Source organism: Oryctolagus cuniculus, chromosome 21 (genome assembly GCF_051225735.1).
Source record: "Oryctolagus cuniculus isolate XC-2025 breed Fujian yellow rabbit chromosome 21, ASM5122573v1, whole genome shotgun sequence".
In the NCBI taxonomy this organism is placed as follows: domain Eukaryota; kingdom Metazoa; phylum Chordata; class Mammalia; order Lagomorpha; family Leporidae; genus Oryctolagus; species Oryctolagus cuniculus.
Window position 1 is genome coordinate 32,564,325 of NC_142887.1, and position 20,278 is coordinate 32,584,602.

At 54.5% G+C, this 20,278-nt stretch overlaps 1 protein-coding gene across 4 annotated transcripts in view; it reads right to left on the reverse strand.

Moving 5' to 3' along the window:
• KLHL22 (kelch like family member 22) overlaps positions 1 to 20,015 on the reverse strand; it is a 37,706-nt gene extending 17,691 nt beyond the window's left edge. The window contains exons 1-3 of one of the 4 annotated variants that reach the window (XM_051841038.3): positions 18,932 to 20,015; positions 13,727 to 13,997; positions 3,159 to 3,324 (exon numbers count right to left, since the gene is read on the reverse strand). In XM_051841038.3, coding sequence (XP_051696998.3) covers positions 3,159 to 3,324; positions 13,727 to 13,953 — 393 coding nt within the window. In that variant the 5' untranslated portion in view covers positions 13,954 to 13,997; positions 18,932 to 20,015. The other 3 variants (XM_051841039.3, XM_070065923.2, XM_051841040.3) reach the window with 3 other exon arrangements.
• Between the last annotated feature and the right edge of the window lie 263 nt (positions 20,016 to 20,278).

The following is a 20,278-nucleotide window of genomic DNA, read 5'->3' on the forward strand; positions in this document are numbered from 1 at the left end:
GGCCCAACAACCCGACCTGGGGTGGGGGGCTGCGGGTGAGGGCGGCCGTGTCTCCCTCAGCTCAGAACTGCTGTCCAGGTGCTCCCCAATGCCCACCCAGCACCCATCCCAGGGCTCTGCTCAGATGGTGGGTGGGAAGAGGGCCAAGGGGCTAAGAATCAGGCCACAGAGGCTCGAGGCTGTTGAAGGTCACCTTGGGGTCTGATGAGCCAAGGATGGCAGGAGAAAGGGAGACAGAGGAAAAGGTCCCAGGAAAAACTGCCTGGGATAACACCAGGTGCTGACAAACGCTTTAGGAAAACAGGGCTGCTGAGCTTCTCAGAAAACAGGAATACCTGATTTATCTACCGGCAACTGATTAACCACGGCACATGGAGCAGCTTTGCCGGTGTTGAAAAGCCTTATCAACATGCATTTACAATATTTTACTTTTTATTTTTAAAAAGATTTATTTGCTGCCTGGCCAGTATCGTAGTGTGGTAGGTTAAGAAACTGCCTGCAATATTGGTACCCCATAATGGTGTCAGTTTGAGGCCTGGCTACACCACTTCCAATACAGCTCCCTGCTAATGTACCTGGGAAAGCAGCAAATGGCCTAAGTGTTTGGGCCCCTGCACCCACGTGGGAGACCAGGAAGAAGCCACTGGAGCCATTTGGAGAGTGAACCAGTAGATGAAAGATCTCTGATCTCTCTCCTATTTGTAAGTCTGCCTTTAAAATAAATAAATAAATATATTTTTTAAAAATCTGTAAAAAAATGTATTTGCTATCCCTTTCCAACATTTGAAATGTCAAAGCGAGGACGCAGTGAGTCCTCCAGTGTAAAATTTTGAATTTCCCTAGGTCTTCCGGTCGGCACAGTGATCAACTGTGCTGACAACACAGGGACCAATGTCATGTACATCATCTCTGTGGAGGTGACTGAGGCCGGCTGAACAGACTTCCCGCTGCTGGTGTGGATGGCCACAGTCAAGAAAGGCAAACCAAAGCGCAGAAAGACCTTCGGTGCCGGCATCCCATGTGGGTCTGGGCAGGTGTGAGAGTCACAGCCCTCAGGGGAGTGCGGGTGGGTTGAGGAGCTGCTCCTTGAGGAGCGCTGGCTTCCTGTCCCCTCTGCTTCCCGCCCTCTCTTCCGAGCAGCCGCGGCCCTCTCCTTGGTAGAATCTGGCCAAGGCTTCTCCCACGTAGGAGGCTCCGCGACAGGCTCAGGGAAGGGAACACATTTGCCTGAGTGACTCGTGTGGACGGTCTCACTGCCTGCAGACCCAGGGCTCTAGGGGCACCACGAGGAGCCTCGTCAACACCCGTAGAAGTCCTCATTCCTGAGCCCTCGGGCTGACAGCTCCAGGACTCGGGATACGGAGAGACTTGCAGGTGTCTGAGAAGGTGGGTGGGAGAGAGAAAGCGGAGCTGGGAAGGTGATTTGGTGTCAGTAGAAAGGGGACCAGGGGCAGCAGGGGAAATGGCTATAGACAGCTCCAGGCGAGATGGACGAGGATGGCACGTCCAGGTGTGGACACAGCGGATGCAGAAGGTGCAAGAGCTCCCGAGGCAGCGCGAGGTCCTGAGCCCAGGACGTGGCAGAATGGCTGTGGGACACAACAGAGCAGGGTGCTCCAGGCGGGAGGCGGGCATGGAGGAGGACGGACAGCTGGACCTCAGCCATGCCGGGGATGCGATGGGGAGGATGTTCCGGAGTTAAGCGCTATAACAAAACTGGCTGAGCGTCCCCAAAGTGACAATGGCAGAAGAGAGCTCTGTGGAGAAGCTGCCTGGGCTCAGCTTCACCTGCCCATGGTGGGGGGAGTTGTATCCAGACCAACACACATGTAGGGTCAGCCTCACACCTGCCCACCTGTCGCAAAGGGTGGGGACGGGCACCCTCCAGCTGCCCAAACACATTCTCGTGTGAAAGGTCAGAAGGATGAACTCCATGTAGCATTTTGTTTCACTTTCAAGAAACATGGGGGGTGGTACTGTGCCACAGCGGGTAAAGCCGCCACCTGCAGTGCCGGCATCCCATATGGGCGCCAGTTCAAGTTCTGGCTGCTCCACTTCCGATCTAGCTCTCTGCTATGGCCTAGGAAAGAAGTGGAAGATGGCCCAAGTCTTTGGGCCCCTGCACCTGAGTTGGAGTCCCAGAAGAAGCTCCTGGCTCCTGGCTTTGGATGGGTGTAGCTCCAGCCGCTGCAGCCATCTGGGGAGTGAACCAGTGGATAGAAGACCTCCCTCCCTTTCCCTCTCCCTTTCTCTCTTTCTCTCTCTCTCTACCTCTGCCTTTCTGTAACTCTGCCTTTCAAGTAAATAAAATAAATCTTAAAAAAAAAAAAAAAAGGAAAAGAAAAGAAATATGAGAAGAGGTGACCTTCAACCCAGTTCAGGCCTGGGGCTGATGACTCAAAGGCACCTGCACGCCCAGCCCTGTGTCGCTGCGCCCACACCACTGAGGTTCAGTAGTATCTTCCAAACACGGCCTCAGGATAACAAGTGTTTCAAAGGGAGAACTGCCGAGGACAGGTGGGAATGGCCTGTACAGCATGCTGTGGATGGGGGTGGGTGCAGCCTCGCATCACCAGGCATCAGAGCACATAGGACACTGCACCCACAGCCTCAGTGCAGCCCCTGGCCAGGAGGGGAAGGAAGCAGCAAAAGGGCAGAAGGCAAAGGCCGGGGTAGTGGTGCAGCGGGTAAAGCCACCACCTGTGACACCGGCATCCCATACTGGCTCTGGTACCAGTCCCAGAACTTTATGTCTGATCAAGCTCTGTGCTAATGCACCTGGGAAAGTAGCGGAGGATGGCCCAAGTGTTTGGGTCCCTGCACTCACATGGGAGACCCAAAAGAAGCTCTGGCCTCCTGGCTTCAGCCTGGCACAGCCCTGGCTGTTGCAGCCACATGGAGAGTGAACCAGCGGATGGAAGATCAAGATCTCTCTGTAAATCTTCAAAAAAAAAGAGCAGAGGGCGGAGGCAGAGGAGGAGCCCCTTCCAGGCTCTGCCCAAGAGGCCCGTTCTTGCTCCGGGGCTTCCTCCACTGTTGGGTATGGGTATCTTCACCCTCGTGACACAGCCTCGGGCCAACGCCACTGCCTGGGGGGCGTGGCAGGCGGGCTGGGCGCTCTGGGTGCGGGTGTGGCCGCTCCACGAGGTGAGCCCCACCTGAAGCTGGCAGGCGGCAACCAGCGTCTCCTGCACGTTGCTGAGGTTGAGCTCCAGCTCGGAGGTGTATATGAAATGCAGGATTTGGCACATGGCGTTGTAGGACACGCCGTGGATCAGCACCTCTTCCTGCTCCATCTCCTTCAGGCCCCCAGCAAACATCCCTCTGCAAAGGGAAGAGACAACAGCGGTTAGACCAGTCAGGACGCCAGCCCAGGCTGCCAGAGCAAGAGTAGTCAGAGCTGCTCGAAGAGGAGACCGCATGGGGGGGGGGGCAGCGAGGGAGAGGGCTGACCAGGTGGTGTGCTTGATGACAGTGCGACCACTCTGATCTCAGTAAACGGCGGTTGCTCAGGGGTCTGGGCAGCCATCCCAGAACCACTGATTTCGCTCCCACGGATCCTGGAGAAGGGGTCCTACGTTCTCCCCTCAAGCACAGGTCCACACGTGCAAGCTTTCTGCTGCAGCCATCTGTGCGGCTCCTGGCTCGCAGCAGCAAACCCCTCAGAGTGTGTTACAGGAGAACGAATGAATGAATGGAAGGGGAACAACAAAATAAAATTATTCCACACCATGTGTCCTGTATTGAGCTCCTCCTACCAACTTCCAGGCGCCACTCAAAAGAGCAGAAGTATCAGGGACATGTAAACTGGTAGGATTCCTACATGCGATAAAGGTAGCAGAGAAAGACATAGGTTAAGAGGGAGAGGAACGGGCAAGCGTGGGTGGGGCTCTGAGAGGGGGCAGGGACAGTCCCCTCTGAAGAACAGAGACCAGAGGGTGAGGCAGGGAATGCGGTACGTGCCAACAGGGGGAGGGAGTTCCAGGTGGAAGAGACAGGTACACAGGTGCTGGGGCGGGAACAGTTTGGCAAGCAAAGCAGCCAAGACAACAGGAAGTGAGCGGGGAGGTAAGAGGGTGGGGCAGGCAGCAGGCTTGGGTACACTAGCTATCTCTAGGGCAGGGCAGAGTCCCAGTTGACATCTGAGCATAAAGAGAGCTGCTGTTGGGGCCAGCAATGTGGCATAGCGGGTAAAGCCACTGCCTGCAGCGCTGGCATCCCATACGGGCATCAGTCCTGGCTGCTCCACTTCTGATCCAGCTCCCTACTAATGGGCCTGGCAAAACAGCGAAAGATGGCCCAAGTCCTTGGGCCCCAGCACTCACATAGGAAACCCAGAAGAGGCTCTCTCCCTCTCTCTCTGTCACTCTGCCTTTCAAATAAATAAATAAATGGGGGGAGGGGAGGGAGCGCTGCTGTTGGAGAATTTTTAAAAGACTGATTGCTTATTTGAAAGGCAGAGTGACAGAGACAAAGAGAGACACACAGAGATGTTCCATCCACTGGTTCACTCCCCAAAAGGCCACAATGGCCTGCGCTGTGCCAAGCCATAGTAAAGAGCCAGAAATTCCATCCAGGCCTCCCTCCCACATGGCTTGACTGGGGCCATCATCTGCTGCCTTCCGGGCATGTTAGCATGCACAGGTGAAGGACACTGCTGGGGTGAGTAGGCACGGTATGAAATAACAAGAGTTACAAGTACCCAAATGGGGGCCCATACTGTAGGGCAAGCAGATGAAGTCCCCACCTGCAGCAGTAGCCTGGCTGCTCCACTTCTTCTTCTTCTTCTTTTTTTTTTTTTTTTAAAGATTTTATTTCTTTATTTGAGAGGCAGAGTCACAAACAGTGAGAGGGAGAGACAAAGGTTCTCCATATGCTGGTTCACTCCCCAAATGGCTGCAGCTGGATCAATTTGAAGCCAGGAGCCAGGAGCCTCTTCCAGGTCTCCCATGAGGGTGCAGGGGCCCAAGCACTTGGACCATCCTCTGTTGCTCTCCCAGGCCGCAGCAGAGAGCTGGATGGGAAGAGGAGCAGCCGGAACACGAACCAGCGCCCATATGGGATGCCGGCACCACAGGCAGAAGATTAACCTACTTCACCACATTGCCAGCCCCTTGGGCTACTCTACTTCTGATATGAAAACCCCTACACAATGCCTCAAAAAATTAAAATAGAATTACTATGACCCAGCAATCCCACTTCTAGGCTACAGAGCCAAGGGAATGGACAGTAGTCTCCAGAGGTTATTTGCACATCCATGTGTGCACCATTCATGACAGACAAAAGGAGGAAGCAACCCAAGTGTCCATCAACTGATGAAGGGATAGGCAAACACACATACACGATGGGATACTACTCAGTCTTAAAAATGAAGGAAACTGGGGCTGGCATATGCCAGCACCTCATGTCAGAGCACCAGCTCAAGTCCCGGCTGCTCTACTGCTGAGCCAGGCCCCTGCTAATGCACCTGGGAAGGCAGTGGACCCTGGCACCCATATAGGAGACTCAGATGGAATTCTGGGTTCCTGGCTTCAGCCTGGACCAGGCCTGGCTGTTCGGCAGTTTGGGGAGTGAATCGCATTTGGAAGGTCTCTGTCGCTCTGCCTTTCAAATCAATAAACCTTAAAAAAAAAAAAAAAGGAAACGTATCATGTGCTGTAACAGTTGGTAAACTCCGAGGCCATTTTGCTCAGTGAAGTGAGCCAGTTGGAAAAGGATAAACAGTATGATTCCATTCATGAGGAACGGAGAGCAGTCAAACCCAGAGAAACAAAGCAGAATGGTGGTTTACAGGGACGGAGGTGGGGAGAGCTGACAGACAGGGACTGAGGTTTAGATGCAGAGTTTCAGATTTGCAAGAAGAAACATTCTGGAAATCCGCTACACAGTAATGTGGACGTACTTGTTTATTTTTCTAAAGATGTCTTTATTTAGTTGAAAATCAGAGTTACACAGAGAGGAGAGGCAGAGAGAGAGAGAGAGAGAGAGAGAGAGAGAGAGAGAGAGGTCTTCCATCCGCTGGGTCACTCCCCAGATGGCCACAACGGCCGGAGCTACACTGATCCGAAGCCAGGAGCCAGGAGCTTCTTCCAGGTCTCCCACTTGAGTGTAGGGGCCCAAGAACTGGGCCATCTTCTGCTGCTTTCCCAGACCACAGCAGAGAGCTGGATGGGAAGTGGAGCAGCCAGGACTTGAACCAGCAACCATATGGGATGCTGGCACTGCAGGCAGTGGCTTTACCCGCTGTGCCACAGCGTCAGCCCCTGAATGTACTTTTATATCGCTGAACTACACAGTTAAAATTGGCTATGAGGCTGGCACTGTGGCTCTCTCTCTGTATCTCTAACTCTCTCTGTAACTGTGTCTTTCACATAAATAAATCTTTCTCTCTCTTTGTTTTTTTTGTTTTGTTTTGTTTTTGTTTTTGTTTTGACAGGCAGAGTGGACAGTGAGAGAGACAGAGAGACAGAGAGAAAGGTCTTCCTTTGCTGTTGGTTCACCCTCCAATGGCTGCCGCTGCCGGTGCACCGCGCTGATCCGAAAGTAGGAGCCAGGTACTTCTCCTGGTCTCCCATGGGGTGCAGGGCCCAAGCACTTGGGCCATCCTCCACTGCACTCCCGGGCCACAGCAGAGAGCTGGCCTGGAAGAGGGGCAACCGGGGCAGAATCCGGCACCCCGACCGGGACTAGAACCCGGTGTGCCGGCGCCGCAAGGCAGAGGGTTAGCCTAGTGAGCCGCAGCGCCGGCCACATAAATAAATCTTAAAAATACCTTAGTATTTCCAAGGTAAAATGTTTATAAGACTCATATTAAGCAGGATAAGAAATACAATACAGGGGCTGGCACTGTGATACAGTGGGTTAAAGCCCTGGCCTGCAGTGCCAGCATCCCATATGGGCACCAGTTCGAGTCCCAGCTGCTCCACTTCTGATCTAGCTCTCTACTGTGGCCTGGGAAAGCAGTGGAAGATGACCCAAATTGACCCAAATGCTTGGGACCCTGCACCCACATGGGAGACCAGGAAGAAGCACCTGGCTCCTGACTTCGGATTGGTGCAGCTCCAGCCATTGCAGCCATTTGGGGAGTGAACCAGTGGATGGAAGACATCTCTCTCTCTCTCTCTCTCTCTCTCTGTAACTCTTTCAAATAAGGAAAAATAAATCTTAAAAAAAGAAAAGAAAAGAAAAGAAAAGAAAAGAAAAGAAAAGAAAAGAAAAGAAAAGAAAGAAATGCAATACCCTGATGTTCAGGGTGGGCTTTGTGGCCTAATGAATATGTCCAAAACTTCTTAAAAGGAAAAAAAAAAAAAAGAAAGAAAGAAACTTCTACATCCTGAGGCAGGCGTTTGGTGAAGCAGTAAAGACACAGGTTGGGGTGCCCACACCCATGTGTGTGTCCTGGCTCTGCTCCTGACTCCAGCTCCCTGCTAATGCACACTGGGAGGCGGCAGGTGACAGCTCAAAAGTGTGGGTCCCTGCTACCCACATGGGGGATCTGAACTGAGTCCTTGGTTCCTGCCTTCAGCCCTGGCCCAGCCCCGGCCCTTGTGGGCATTTGGGGAATGAATCAGCGGATGGGAGGTCACTCTGCCTCTCAAGTAAACTAAGTCAATGAATAAACATTCTGAGAACCCAACGTCAAGGCTGAGAAATAGCATGTGGATGACTAGGAACATGTGAAAACCAGCTACCATCATGTGGGGGAACGAGGCGGGAGGGCAGGGTAAAAGGGTAAAGGGCTCAGTGGGTATACACTTTCACCTACTGCTAGGTTCTTTAACTGCAGAGATGGATGCTGAATGGGGCCACGCACTCACTTTCCTGTGTCTGCAGACATGCCCAGTAGCCTTGTATGCAGAGGTAGAGCAGGTCATCTTCGACCTGATCAGTGCCAGGCACTGTAAGAGAGGTTCCCTAAAGTGGAACAACACCCACCAGGTACGGGGGTCTCAACCCCTTCCCCCTAGCCCCACCCCCCCACTCCCATCCTGCTGGGTTTGTTCTAGCTTCTTATCTCCATGAGAGAAAAGAGTTCAAAGAGGAGACATAAAGGTGTACAGGGAAGCATGATTTATTCAAAAAGACAGCACACACTCAGATGTGAATACAGGCAAGCTCTATTCACTGAGGGAGGAAGGGCCTCCAAAGTTGGGGGGAGGGGGGTCTTCCTTCTATAGGATAAGGGGTGGTGCCAGAGTAGGGCCTAATGGAATATTTAAGAAGCGGGAAGTTTGGGTGGAGGTTGAATACCACCCACTTCCATATCTCATTTTTCTGGATTCTCAGAAGTGTCATGGTGTCTGGTATGGTGGGGCTACGGTGCATGACGGGGTGTGGGAGTGCCAGGCCTGCAGTCACACTGGGTATTTCCAGCCAGAATACAAGGAAGGCGGTGGGATCTGGGATATGGGGCACACGCAGGCATCCTCAGCTGTTCCTCATCATCTACATGCCCACATCAGCCCAAAGCTAAGGAGGGCTGAGATGGCCCAGGGAGGCGGCACAGAGCACAGAGCCCGCGAGCCCTTTAGACATGGGATCTGGGCGGAGAAGGGGAACGGGCTTACAAGTGACCCAGGTGAAGCAGGCGGGGTGTGGCTCACAGGAGGGAGACGCAGCTGACAGCTATCAACAGCAGTCCAAAACAAGACCCAAGATGCAGCGTGACACCCACTGCCTGAGCCATGCTGCTCTGGGTGCACCCAGAAGTTAAGGAGGCCTCCGGCTGAAGGGGGTGCCCCCACATCCCCCCAGGTGAAGGCAAAGGGCAATATGACTCTCTGCCCTCCAGGGGCCAGCAGCATTTAGCAGGGATGAGGCTGATATCCCCCCAGGGTTGGCAAAAGACAAGGGACAATTAGGGAAGGCTCCCCAAAAGAGGTAGTTGGGATGGGCCTTGAAGGAAAAATAACATTCTGCACAGCAGGGAAAGCAAGAAGTGCAATCAGGGCTTGGAGGAAAACAGCAAGGACTCAGAGGCTAAAGAAGCTGTGAGCACCTGGCTGTGGCTGAAGAGAATGCCAGGCAAACTGGGGGAGGAGAGGCTGGAAAAGAAGGGGCTCCCAGAGGGCCTGGTACCCTCAAGCCCCGTTCTCACAAGGCTTCCCTGCCAGCAGTAAGGAGCATCAAACAGGAAGTAAAATCCTGCATCTCACAAGCATAACCAGCCCCATCCCCAGTAGCATTAAAGATTTATTTATTTGGAAGGCAGAGAGAAAGAGAGAGAGAGAGAGATCGTCCATCTATGGGTTCAACCCTTACATGGCCTCAACAGCCAGGTCTGGGCCAGGCTGAAGCCAGGAACCAGGAACTCCATCCAGGTCTCCCACATGGGTGCAGGGGCCCAAGCACTTGGGCCATCCTCTGCTGCCTCCCCAGGTGCGTTAGCAGGAAGTGGATTGGCCCTCCAATGTGGGATGCCAGATGGGCCCATCACCCACCCACCCCGACCCCAGCATCTCAATCCAAGACTCTGTTTTGAGAGCTTTTGCAAACCTCACAGGCAGGACTCCCAGACTGCAGGCCTTGGAATTTCTTTATCACCCCTAGAGCTGATGTCCTGGTGTTAGACCTTCACCAAGATGTTTTTTTCCGGAACTCACAGGCCTTGATCAAAGAAACTGACAACCCATCTGCCCCACAGGCCTGAGACAGCTGGAGCACACTGTCAAAGGAAGGCCACACACACTAAGAACCAGCCAGAGGCCCGCAAGCCTCTGCCTTTACTCCCTCGGGGGCATTTGGGGAATTGAGCAGTTGGCTGCCTGCCTCCTGCTCTGAGTTTGTAATAAACATCTGCTTTCTCCACACCCTGGTCAGGGCTTGGCTTGCTGCGTGTCAGGTGAGTGGACTCCGTTTGGGGGTTCTACAGCAGCGCCTCTAACCAGTTTCGGGGGTGTTCAGCAGCAGAAGCAGCTCCTGTTCTTTGTAAAACAGTAACTCAAACAACACAGTCAAGGGTAGAGCGGGGAGCCTCGGTTCCCTTCCCCGCTCCTGTCATCTCCAGAGTTCGGCATGCATCCCAGTGGGAGCATCTTCCACGGGGTCCCTGTCAGCAGGCACCACCAGCCTTGCCTGTAAGCCCCTGCACCCAACACCACAGCATGGAAGGGCCACTCTCAGCTCCCCTGCCTCATGCCTCAGGCACCAGAGTGTGGTCCCACAGGCCAGCCACCTGGGCAGACAGATATGGGATAGCCAGCCACAGGGCCCTGGGCTGGGAACCAAGCCACCCCCGACGCCCGGGCAAACGCCCTTCTCTCTGCCCTTGGCCGCCAGCAGACATTACAAACATTTCACAGCTTCACCAGTCTTACTGGGGAAGAAAATGGTTCTTTATCATGTTACCCTGAATCAGATCACTAAAATGAGTAATAAATGTGCTAAAGCTTAGGAACACTTGCTTTATTACACACACACACACACACACACACACACACAGTCTGGGCTCTCCCAACAGCGTTGTCACTCTTTCTCCCTGCTTTCCAACAAAGGTGGAGGGAGGAGAGGGAGTGTCAGCCACACCCTGTGACCATGTCAGACAGTGGGGCACCTCCCATGAGAGGTCCACCTTGAGGGGGTGTGGCAAGGGCTAGGAATCACTCCTGAAGGCTGTGGAAAGTCACAGGAGGCTTCGGACCAATTAGAGAAAGGCAGCATCCACACCAGCCTTTTGGGAAGCTAGGTGAGATCTAGAGTCAGGACGGCCTACGTGAGCAGCGGGGTCTGGGCCCCAGGGGTGCGAGGGGAAGCCCAGGAGATCGATCTCACAGGCCATCTGGCCCCGGCCAGCCTCTCCTGCACAAGCGTTCACTCTGTCGGTCCCTACGCCGAGTGAGCCCCAGTGTATGGCCCCACATCCCCCACATCGGCTCCCAGTACCGCCACCCTGCCCACTGCCCAGGATGTTATTTTAGAGCTTATTAAAGGCCCCAGCTGGCAGGCAGTTAGCCTAGCAATTAAGATGCCCGTGTCCCACTTCTCAGTGCCTGGGTTTGATTCCTGGCTCTGGCTCAATGCCAGCTTCCTGCTACGAGAGACACTGGGAGGTGGCAGTGATGGCTCTGGTCACTGGCTTCCTGTCACCCACCTAAGGAGATGTGGATTGCATTCGTGGCTCCTGACTTTGGCCCCAGCTGTTACAAGAATTTGGGGCATGAACCAGCAGATGGGGAATCTCTCTTCTCTTTTGCTCACTCTTCTTCTCAAATAAATTTAAAAATAAAATTCAGGGGAGGGGAAAGGCCTCAGCTGAACACCCCCCCAGCCCAGTAAACTAAAGGGACACTGCTGCCCATGGATATGTCCATAGCAAGCCACTACTGGGTCGCATTCCCCGTAAACTCTTTTCAGGAGGCATCTAACCATAAGGAAAAGTTTTGCTGGACAGTTCCTAAAATCTTTTTTAATATATTGTAATATTTTTATTTATTTATCTGAGAGGTAGAGTACAGACAATGAGCGGGTAAAACACAGAGAAAGGTCCCCCATCTGCTGGTTCACCCCCCAAATGGCCGCAACATCCGGGGCTGGGCTTATCAGAAGCCAGGAGCAAGGAGCTTTTCTAGTGTCTCCCAGGCAGGTGCAGGGGCCCAAGGACTTACTTGGGCCATCTTCCACTGCTTTCCCAGGCCACTGCAGAGAGCTAGATCAGAAGAGGAGGAGCCAGGAGACAAACCGGTGCCCAAATGGGATGCCAGTGCTGCAGGGAGAGGCTTAGCCTAATATGCTACAGCACTGGCCCCAGTTTCTAAAATCTTTCACAAAAAGAAAAGACAAGACCTACAACCAAGCCCAGAAGACAAAACAAACAGAAATGGAGAAATGGAACTAGAATATCACAACTAAGGATTTGAGGCCCAGGCTTGCTCGCCTGCCACGAGTCCCATCCCACGGTGTGAAGCGAGGGGAGTGGCACCACCTCCGTGGGGTACAGAGCAGTGCAGACCATGCAGGAAATGATATCCTGATTTGTATCCGTGAAGTGAAAAAGTATTGACTTAAGCCATGGGTACTGTCTGAGTATCTGTGACAGCCACTTATGATCGTTAATTTTAGGCGTCAGTTTGACTGGATTGCGGAATTGGGTTAAGGAATCAGGCGTGGCCATGAGACTGTCTCCAGGGAAGACGACCAACCAGTCAGCTGGGAGCCCAGACGGAACAGAAAGGCGAGAAAAGGATTCCCTCTCTCTCCTGAAGCTCGGACACTCTCTTCTGTTCTCTGAGTATCAGAACTCCATGCTCTCTGGCCCTTGGATATCGGCTGCCTCCTGGCTCTCAGGCCTTAGCTCTCACACCCAGCGTGCCACCACCTGCTTCCCTGGTTCCAGGGGCCTTCAGGCCACAGCACCGGCATCCTGGGGTCTCCAGCCTGCATGTGGTTTGTTGTGTGACCTCCAAAGTCACATGAGCTAATTCTAACACATCTCTTCCTTCCTTCCTATCTATCTATCTACCTTCTATTGGTTCTGTCTGTCCGGAGAGCCCATCCTCACAACATGTTAGGCATGAGGACCTGACACAGATTCCAGCCCCAGGATGATGTCATGCAGGCATCATCTTTAAAATCTAAAAAAAAAAAAAAAAAAAAACCTAAAAATCAGAACTGCAACCAAGCCAGGAAGACAAAATGAACAGAAATGGAGAAATGGAACTAGAATATCACAGCTGAGGATCTGTGGCCGCAAGAAACCCCACAGTGGCCACAGAGTTGCCATGAGGGAAGAGACCTGTGACCTGGAAGGTGGATAAGGAAGGGGTGGGTCCAAACACGACACATCCATGCATCTACGGGAATAATCACCCGGCTCGGCTTCAGCACCCCACAGTACCAGAGGCGTGGCCAGGGCTGGCCTTAGAGCTATGGCGGGGTGGGCCTGGTGCTGAGAGACCTTGGGGGTAAAGTGTCATGGTCCTTAAAGGAGGGGGGGCAGCACTGTGGCATAGCAGATAAAGCCACCGCCTGCAGTGCAGGCATCCCATATGGGCACTGGTTCGAGTCCCAGCTACTCCACTTCCGATCCAGCTCCCTGCTATCACTTGGGAAAGTAGTGGAAGATGGCTCAGGTCCCTGGGCCCCTGCACCCACAGGGGAGACCAGGAAGAAGCTCCTGGCTCCTGTCTTTGGATCGGCACAGCTCCGGCCACTGTGGCCAAATGGGGAGTGAACCAGCAGATGCAAGACCTCTCTCTGCCTCTCCTTCTTTCTCTTGTAACTCTGACTTTCAAATGAATAAATAAATCTTTAAGAAAAAAAAAAAAGTGCGGGAGCACTAAGAGAGCGCAATGCAGTAACATGTTAACAACTGGGACTTGGGTGTTCATCACGCTATTCTGCAGACGTCCATAGATCATACATTTTTCCGAACAATACTGAGGCGGTGGGGATGAACCCCAGGATAAAGTAGGAAGAAAATCAGTTTGACACCAACATACTGTACTTGGAGCAGAAACTTCGTTTTATTACAAAAAAGAAAAGAAAAGCAGTATTAGAAGTAAAGCTAAGCACGATTATCTTTTAATAAATAAATAAAAAGAGCATACCCAAGAGACTGCGTGGCTCACAGCAATACTCTAAGGACCCTTTCTCTCCGTCTCAGGCTTGTTGACTGAGTGGCCAGGGAAGGTGCGAGAAGTTCCAAGGCAAGCGGGAGCCCCGGGCTGCCGTCATGGAGCCAGGGTCACGGGGTCACTCTCCTGAGACAGACCAAAGCAGCTCGGCTTACCTGAAGTAGTCGCAGGACGCCGCCAGCAGGATGCGATGGGCCTCGATGTGCCTCCCCTCCACCACCAGGACCACATCGAAGAGGATCCCGCTGTCGCGGAGGGCCAGCAGCCCCCGGAGCAGGGCCTGGGAGTGCTGCGTGCTGCGGTAGGTGTTGTTGACGCAGTGCGGGTGCGAGGGCTGCGATGGCAGCTTGCACAGCTGGGTGAACTCCTGCTCCTCCGCCATCCTGACGGCCTCCAGAGCCCACACCACCGCGGCCGGCCCGTCAGCTGAGAGGACAGAGGGCACAGAGTGAGACGGCGGCCAGCACCTCCTCCACCCCTTGAGCTCTCCCTGTGATCTCAAACTTCCTGGGCTCCCAGTGCCGCCTTCCCACCTCTGGTTTAAACTTGCACTTCTTCACAATGACTGTGTCCTTTTCTCTCCAAGACTCTTTATCTCATCTCCTTCCGAGTGGCCTGGAGACACCGGACTGATAAGGACTGACTCCACTCCGGCCTAGCCCTGCCCTGCCCTGCCCAGGGCTCACAACAGGAGCCAGCTGAGCCTCAGGTTCCTCAGCTATAAAGAAGTGAGCTGAAAGGACCCACCCCACCGGGGGTTCTAAAATTAGTTAAGATAGCGGCAGGCTTTGGAGCAGGGGTTAAGAGCCTGCCTTTGAGATCCACTTCTGCTACTGATTCTAGCTCTCTGTCCTTGTACCCCCAGGGAGGCAGCAGGTTATGGGCTCTAGTTCTTGACCCGTGTGTGGAGGCCTGGATGGGATTCTGGGTTCCCAGCTTTGGCCTGGCCCCACCCTGGTTGCTGTGGGCATTTGGGGAAGTAAACCAATGGATGGGAGAGCTCTCTCTGTATTTCAAATAATTTTTAAAAAATCTAATTAAAATAGTTGAAAATTCCTAAGGCAATGACCATAAAGCACCAGAATATACCAGGTTCGCAAGAGTTCTTCCTCCCTTTGAGAAAGAACAAAACTGGGTCCCCCGACAGGAATGGACACATAACAGCAAGGCCTGAGTGCTGGTCAGGAGACATGGACCCAGGGAAAAGTTCCAACCGTGGAACCCTGGCCTGGGAGGCAGAGGCCAGCGGAAGGTTGGTTCTTTAAAGACTCTGATAGTATGCACGCAAGATCATGTACACTGTGACTTAAATTCAAGGTTACCTTCTATTGAGTCTGCACGCTAAAAACAACAACAATAATAATAAATGCAAACTGATTTGATGATAGCCTCGGAAACCCAGCGAGTGAAAAAACCTACTGCAAACACAGACTCTAAAACAAGCAAAAGCAACTGCCAAGAGCCAGCTGCCCCAGCTCAGGGTGTGGCTGAGCCACACATGCTGTAAGCCACAGCACCGCCAGCCAGCCACAGGGCCATGAGTATCTGCCGCCGCCTTCTCCCTCTGCCCCTCTCCGCTTTCCGTACTTGTTTGCTCTGGGCTCTCTACTGCTTCCCAGCCAACACACCCAATCCTCCTCAGTCAGCCTAACGACTGGAGATTTCTGCCCACCCACCCTTCCCCGCCAAGGCCCCCCGAGATGGCCCAAGCTGAGGTCTATCACCCACTGACCACCTCTGTTGGTGGTTCTCTCTTGCCTGCAAACTCGGCCTGTGCCAATTTCTGAGCCCTTCCTTTTACCCAGCACACCCTGCTTCTGCCCAGAAGCCTGCATTTCCAGGGTGCACCTCCAGCTCAGGGCCTAGTCCAGGCACGAGCCCTCCCAACCAGGCCAGTTTTGTCACTGGGGTAGCTACCACATCCACATGGGAAACCTCAAGGTCTTAGTCAGCTAACAGACCCTCCAGTTCTGAGTCCTTCTCTGTCTCAGCCACCCCCTACCTCCCCCCAAGACCCCTTAACACATTTCCTGACCTCTTTTCTCATCCTCCTGGGGGTGGAGGGCGGGGTGCCCTGGCTCTACTGCCTCCTGCTTGGGTGGGGCCCCTTGTGACCTGAGCCTTCCTTCCCTTGCCTGTGTCTAGTTTTCAGACCAAAAGGGACACCCATCGTCCTCTAAACACCTTCCGCCTGCCTCCTAGGCCTGGTACTGGTCAAGGTCCAGCCCAATCATTTCTCACCAGCACCATATGGAGAGCAAAACAAACACGGAGTCTGTCTTACCTGCCCACCCCCAGGAGGGAGTGCTGAGACTATCTCCTAACGCATCTCAAAGCCCCCACAGCTGCTGGCGTCACCATTTGCTAACTAACCATAGCCTCTGGGCACCTGGTTCCTATCTCTAAACCTCAACTTCCTCATCACCATCACCATGACCACTGGACGTTCCCAGCCCTGCGAGCACAGCTGGGAAGGGATGGATGGCTGCTGCTCCCTCAGTGCCCACTGCCAGCGACAGTACAGGACATCCAAGGACTCCTTCCCTGGGCAGGCAGAGCGCATTTGGCAAGTACAACTTAAGGACTTCAGCTATGCAGGGGTGGGGAAATCTTTTTTTTTTCTGCCGAGGGCCATTGGGATATTTATAACATCATTTGTGGGCCATACAAAATTATCAACTTAAAAATTAGCTTGCTAGAGAGTTACTGACTTTTGAGTCCCGCCTGTGGCTGCCTTGGCAGAGCCAAACCAAATGCTTTTGCTGGCCGAATGTGGCCTGGGCTGGCTGGAAGTTCCCACCCCTGCGGTAGGTGCTTGAGGGGCTGTGAAGAAAAGCGAGCCGATTCCCTGCCATCATGGACCGACCACAGTGGCACAGAGTGCCAAAACATTGAAGACCCCCACAGAAGACACTCATCCACAGGGGAATAGGCCTACTGGGGTCCATGACTTCACAGAACACAGCAGTTAAAATGAGCAGCTGAGAACTGAAGCTTTAGCCGTGGAGTGGGAGAATCTCAAAGCTACGGAGAGAGAAAGCAGAAAATGCCAGGACAGGTACAAGACAACTTTGTTGACATGAAGTCCAAAAAAACAGCAAAACAATAATATTCAAGATCGCATGCAAGGAGGATATTATGGTATAAAACAGTACAAACACATTTATAGGAACAATAAATGTCAAATGCAGGGTCATGACTATCTCCAGAAAGAAAAAAAAAGTACATAAAACACTGGTAAGGATCTGCTACTCCTTATATTTGCCTGTCAATGTTATGTGTTTAGTAAGAAATCATCAAACATATTTTTAAGTCATAATACATCCATGACTCAAATTCAAGAGGCAGTAAAATGTCCGTTGTAAAACTTACAACTGTCCAGGCTCTGCCCCTCCAGATCCTCTCCCAGAGGAAGCTTCTAGAAGGCATCTATAAAGTCTCAGGCAACTGTTGTAAATCCCAACATCCCTCCCCTACTCCCTTCTTCTTTTCCAGATTTATTCATTTGTTAGAAAGGCAGAGTGATAAGGGCAGAGGGAGAGACAGAGATCTTGCATCCATTGGCTCATTCCCCAAGTGCGAGCTGCAGTAGGAGCTGCGCCAAGGACAAAGCCTGGCGCCAAGAACTCCATCTGGGTCTCCCGTGTGAGTGGGAGCACTGCCTCCCAGGTGCGCTAGCAGGAAGCTGGGTGGGAAGCACAGGACAGACAGGACTCAAACCAGGCACAGTTTAGCCAATGCCAGTTTAACCTGCTGAGCCACAGTGTCAGCCCCCTGTCCTGGTATTCACTAGCTTTTTCATGGAACTTCATATCCCTCCCACCATCCACTGTATAGATAAAGACGTTTTATTTAACCAGTCCTAGAGCGACATCTGGGTTTCCTCCAATTGTTTGCGACTGCAAGCAGTTGTAGGTTAAAAGCCCTTTAGCTGTGCCATCCCACGAAAAGTTTCTAGATAAAAGAAAGCCCCGCCCCGCCCCACCCCATCCCCAGCAGCAAAGCAGGCGAACCGGAGGGAGGCCAATGTCTACCTCACCCACTGTGTGCCTTTCTAATCTGTGCTGATTTGGATGAGAAACAAGCATTTCTGTAAGGGACACTAGTTCTACCAGGAGAGGATGAAGGGAACAAGGCATATCCTTTCCCACGCCTGCTTTTCGAAGATAAAGTAGAACGTTCTTAGCAACGCGTTCTTTGGCCCGCCGGAGTTACTCCATCCTGAAGCCCTGTCCGCGGATGAAGTGCCCCGCCCCCTCGGGGCCCTTAGCAGCCCGACTCTAACCGACGACGTAAGCAAGGTCTCCCCACTCCGTGCAGTTCAGATTCGGGGGAGGGGGGCCCAAAGAGAGCTTTACGTTCCTTCCAAGCAGGGACAAGCGGAATGTTAGGAACTCAGGCATGAGAGTCGACGGCATTGCAGAGAGAGCCCCTCACCCCAACAGTACCGTCCGTTAACGAAGGCGCCCCCACAAAGAGCAGTGGCTGCACCCCAATGCTTGGCGACACGAGGCAAGAAGTGCAACGCAGGCAAAGGAGACGAGGAAGTGGGTCCTAATTTCCGGGGAGGGGGTGGGGAGGTGGGGCAAAGGCTCCAAAGTGGCGCCGACTCGGACGCGCTTCGAAAAAGCGGACTTGGAGCGTGCGTCCCTGCGCGCCCAAGCCTGGGCCCCGCACGGAGAAGCCCGGGACAGAAGCTGATAGCGCCCCCCCACACGCCCACCCGGGTCGGGTCGGATCGGTTCGGCCCGCCCAGGATCGAAAATAGACCTTGGCGGCTGAGGCTTCCGGGCCGGGCGATTTTTGCACTTTGACAGCGCTATCTCCGGCTTCTTTGAAGAAGCCGGACGACCCGGCCAGGCTGGGCTGCCACGGTGGCGACCCCCGGCCCTGCGACCCTTGCCTTCCCCTCCCCTCCCCTCCCGGGAAGCTCTCAGGCCGAGGTCCGAGGTCACGCCTGGTGGCCGCGGCGGCCTGGCCACGACACACCCGCCTGTTGCAGGACCCGCCGGCGCCAGCGCCGAGGGTCGCCGCCGCCAAGGCCGCACTAGCATCGCCTTGCGGGTGACAGGCGCCGACCCCGGGGCCGAAGAGGCCGGTGGGCCCCGCATCCGCGCCGAGTCCCCCCCGCCCCGAGCCCCAGCCTCGGGGGTCCCTTTCGGGCCGCTCCCCCGCCGCCACGTCAGGGTCCCCGGCTCACCTCAGGCCGCCGCCCCCGCGCATCTGCGGCCCCGCGCCCGCCCCCCTGCACGCTCGCGCGCCTCGCTCAACCCGCGCCCCGCGCCCCGCGCGCCCGCCGCCGCTCGCGCTCCCCTCAGCCCGGCCCGCTCGGCCCGCCCGGCCCACGCCTCACAGCTGACCTGGAGCCGCCGCAAGCCGAGGCCGCACTCGCGGGAGGCGGGGGCGGGGGCGGGGCCAAGGCCGTCACGTGGTGCGCCGCGCAGGCGCAGGGCGCGCCGGCGGGGCAGGGGCACCGGCGGGGTTGGGGAGCAGGGAGCGTGGTGCCCCCGCCGGGGGCGGGCGGAAGGGTGTAGGGGCGCTGCGGCTCGGGGCCGCCCCTCCCAGCGTGGGCAGCTCGGGTGCCGGGCTCAGCCCGCGGAGGGCGGCGACGGCCGGGGTGGCCGTGTGCGTCGCTGCACCTGGCACCTGCGCAGCGGAACGAGTGAATGAATGAATGAGTGAAGAAGTGAACGGACGTCCCAGGGCGAGGCTGCAAACTTCCTCCATTCGGCCCCTGCCGCCTCCTCTCCGTCACGCCCCCTCCTCGCCCCCTGCCTCCCCGAGGTCCCCCGCCCTCTGCTGCATGTCGGAGACAACTTCTGCACGCCTCCCTGGCCGACAGGGGTTCGTTTTCCTGTTTGCTGGAGTTAATCGAACTCCCAGTCCTGAAGCCTGGTTCCAGCCATCCGTGAGGAGGCGCTTAGCAGTCTGGTGTCTTAGCGCCTCCCAGAACCTCCAGGAAGGCTGCCTGGAGGAGGTGACAGATGGCTCCCTGTCCCACCTTCCCCCACTCAACGGAAGAGAACTTAGGGAAGCGAGGAAAGCTTTTGCAGGAAGGGCACGCGTTCAGCAAAGGCGTGGATTTGTGATCCAGCAGAGTGTCTGAGAGGTCATCAGGTTTTGTTTTTTTTTTTTTTTTTTTAAGATTTATTTTATTGGGGCCAGCGCTGTGGCGCACTAGGTTAATCCTCCACCTGCGTGCCGCCAGCATCCCATGTGGGCGCCTGCTCCCCTTCCGATCCAGCTCTCTGTAGAAGATGGCCCAAGTCCTTGGGCCCCTGCACCCGCTTGGGAGACCCGGAAGAGGCTTCTGGCTCCTGGCTTCAGATCGGCGCAGCTCCGGCCTTTGCGGCCATCTGGGGAGTGAACCAGCGGATGGAAGACCTCTCTCTGTCTCTCCCTCTCACTGTCTGTAACTCTCCTCTCAAATAAATAAATAAATAAAATAAATCTTTAAAAAATATATTTATTTTGGCTGGCGCTGCAGCTCACTAGGCTAATCCTCCGCCTGCGAGGCCGGCACTCCGGGTTCTAGTCCTGGTCGGGGCGCTGGATTCTGTCCCGGTCGCCCCTCTTCCAGTCCATCTCTCTGCTGTGGCCCGGGAGTGCAGTGGAGGATGGCCCAAGTGCTTGGGCCCTGCACCCCATGGGAGACCAGGAGAAGCACCTGGCTCCTGCCTTCGGATCAGCGCAGTGTGCTGGCCGTA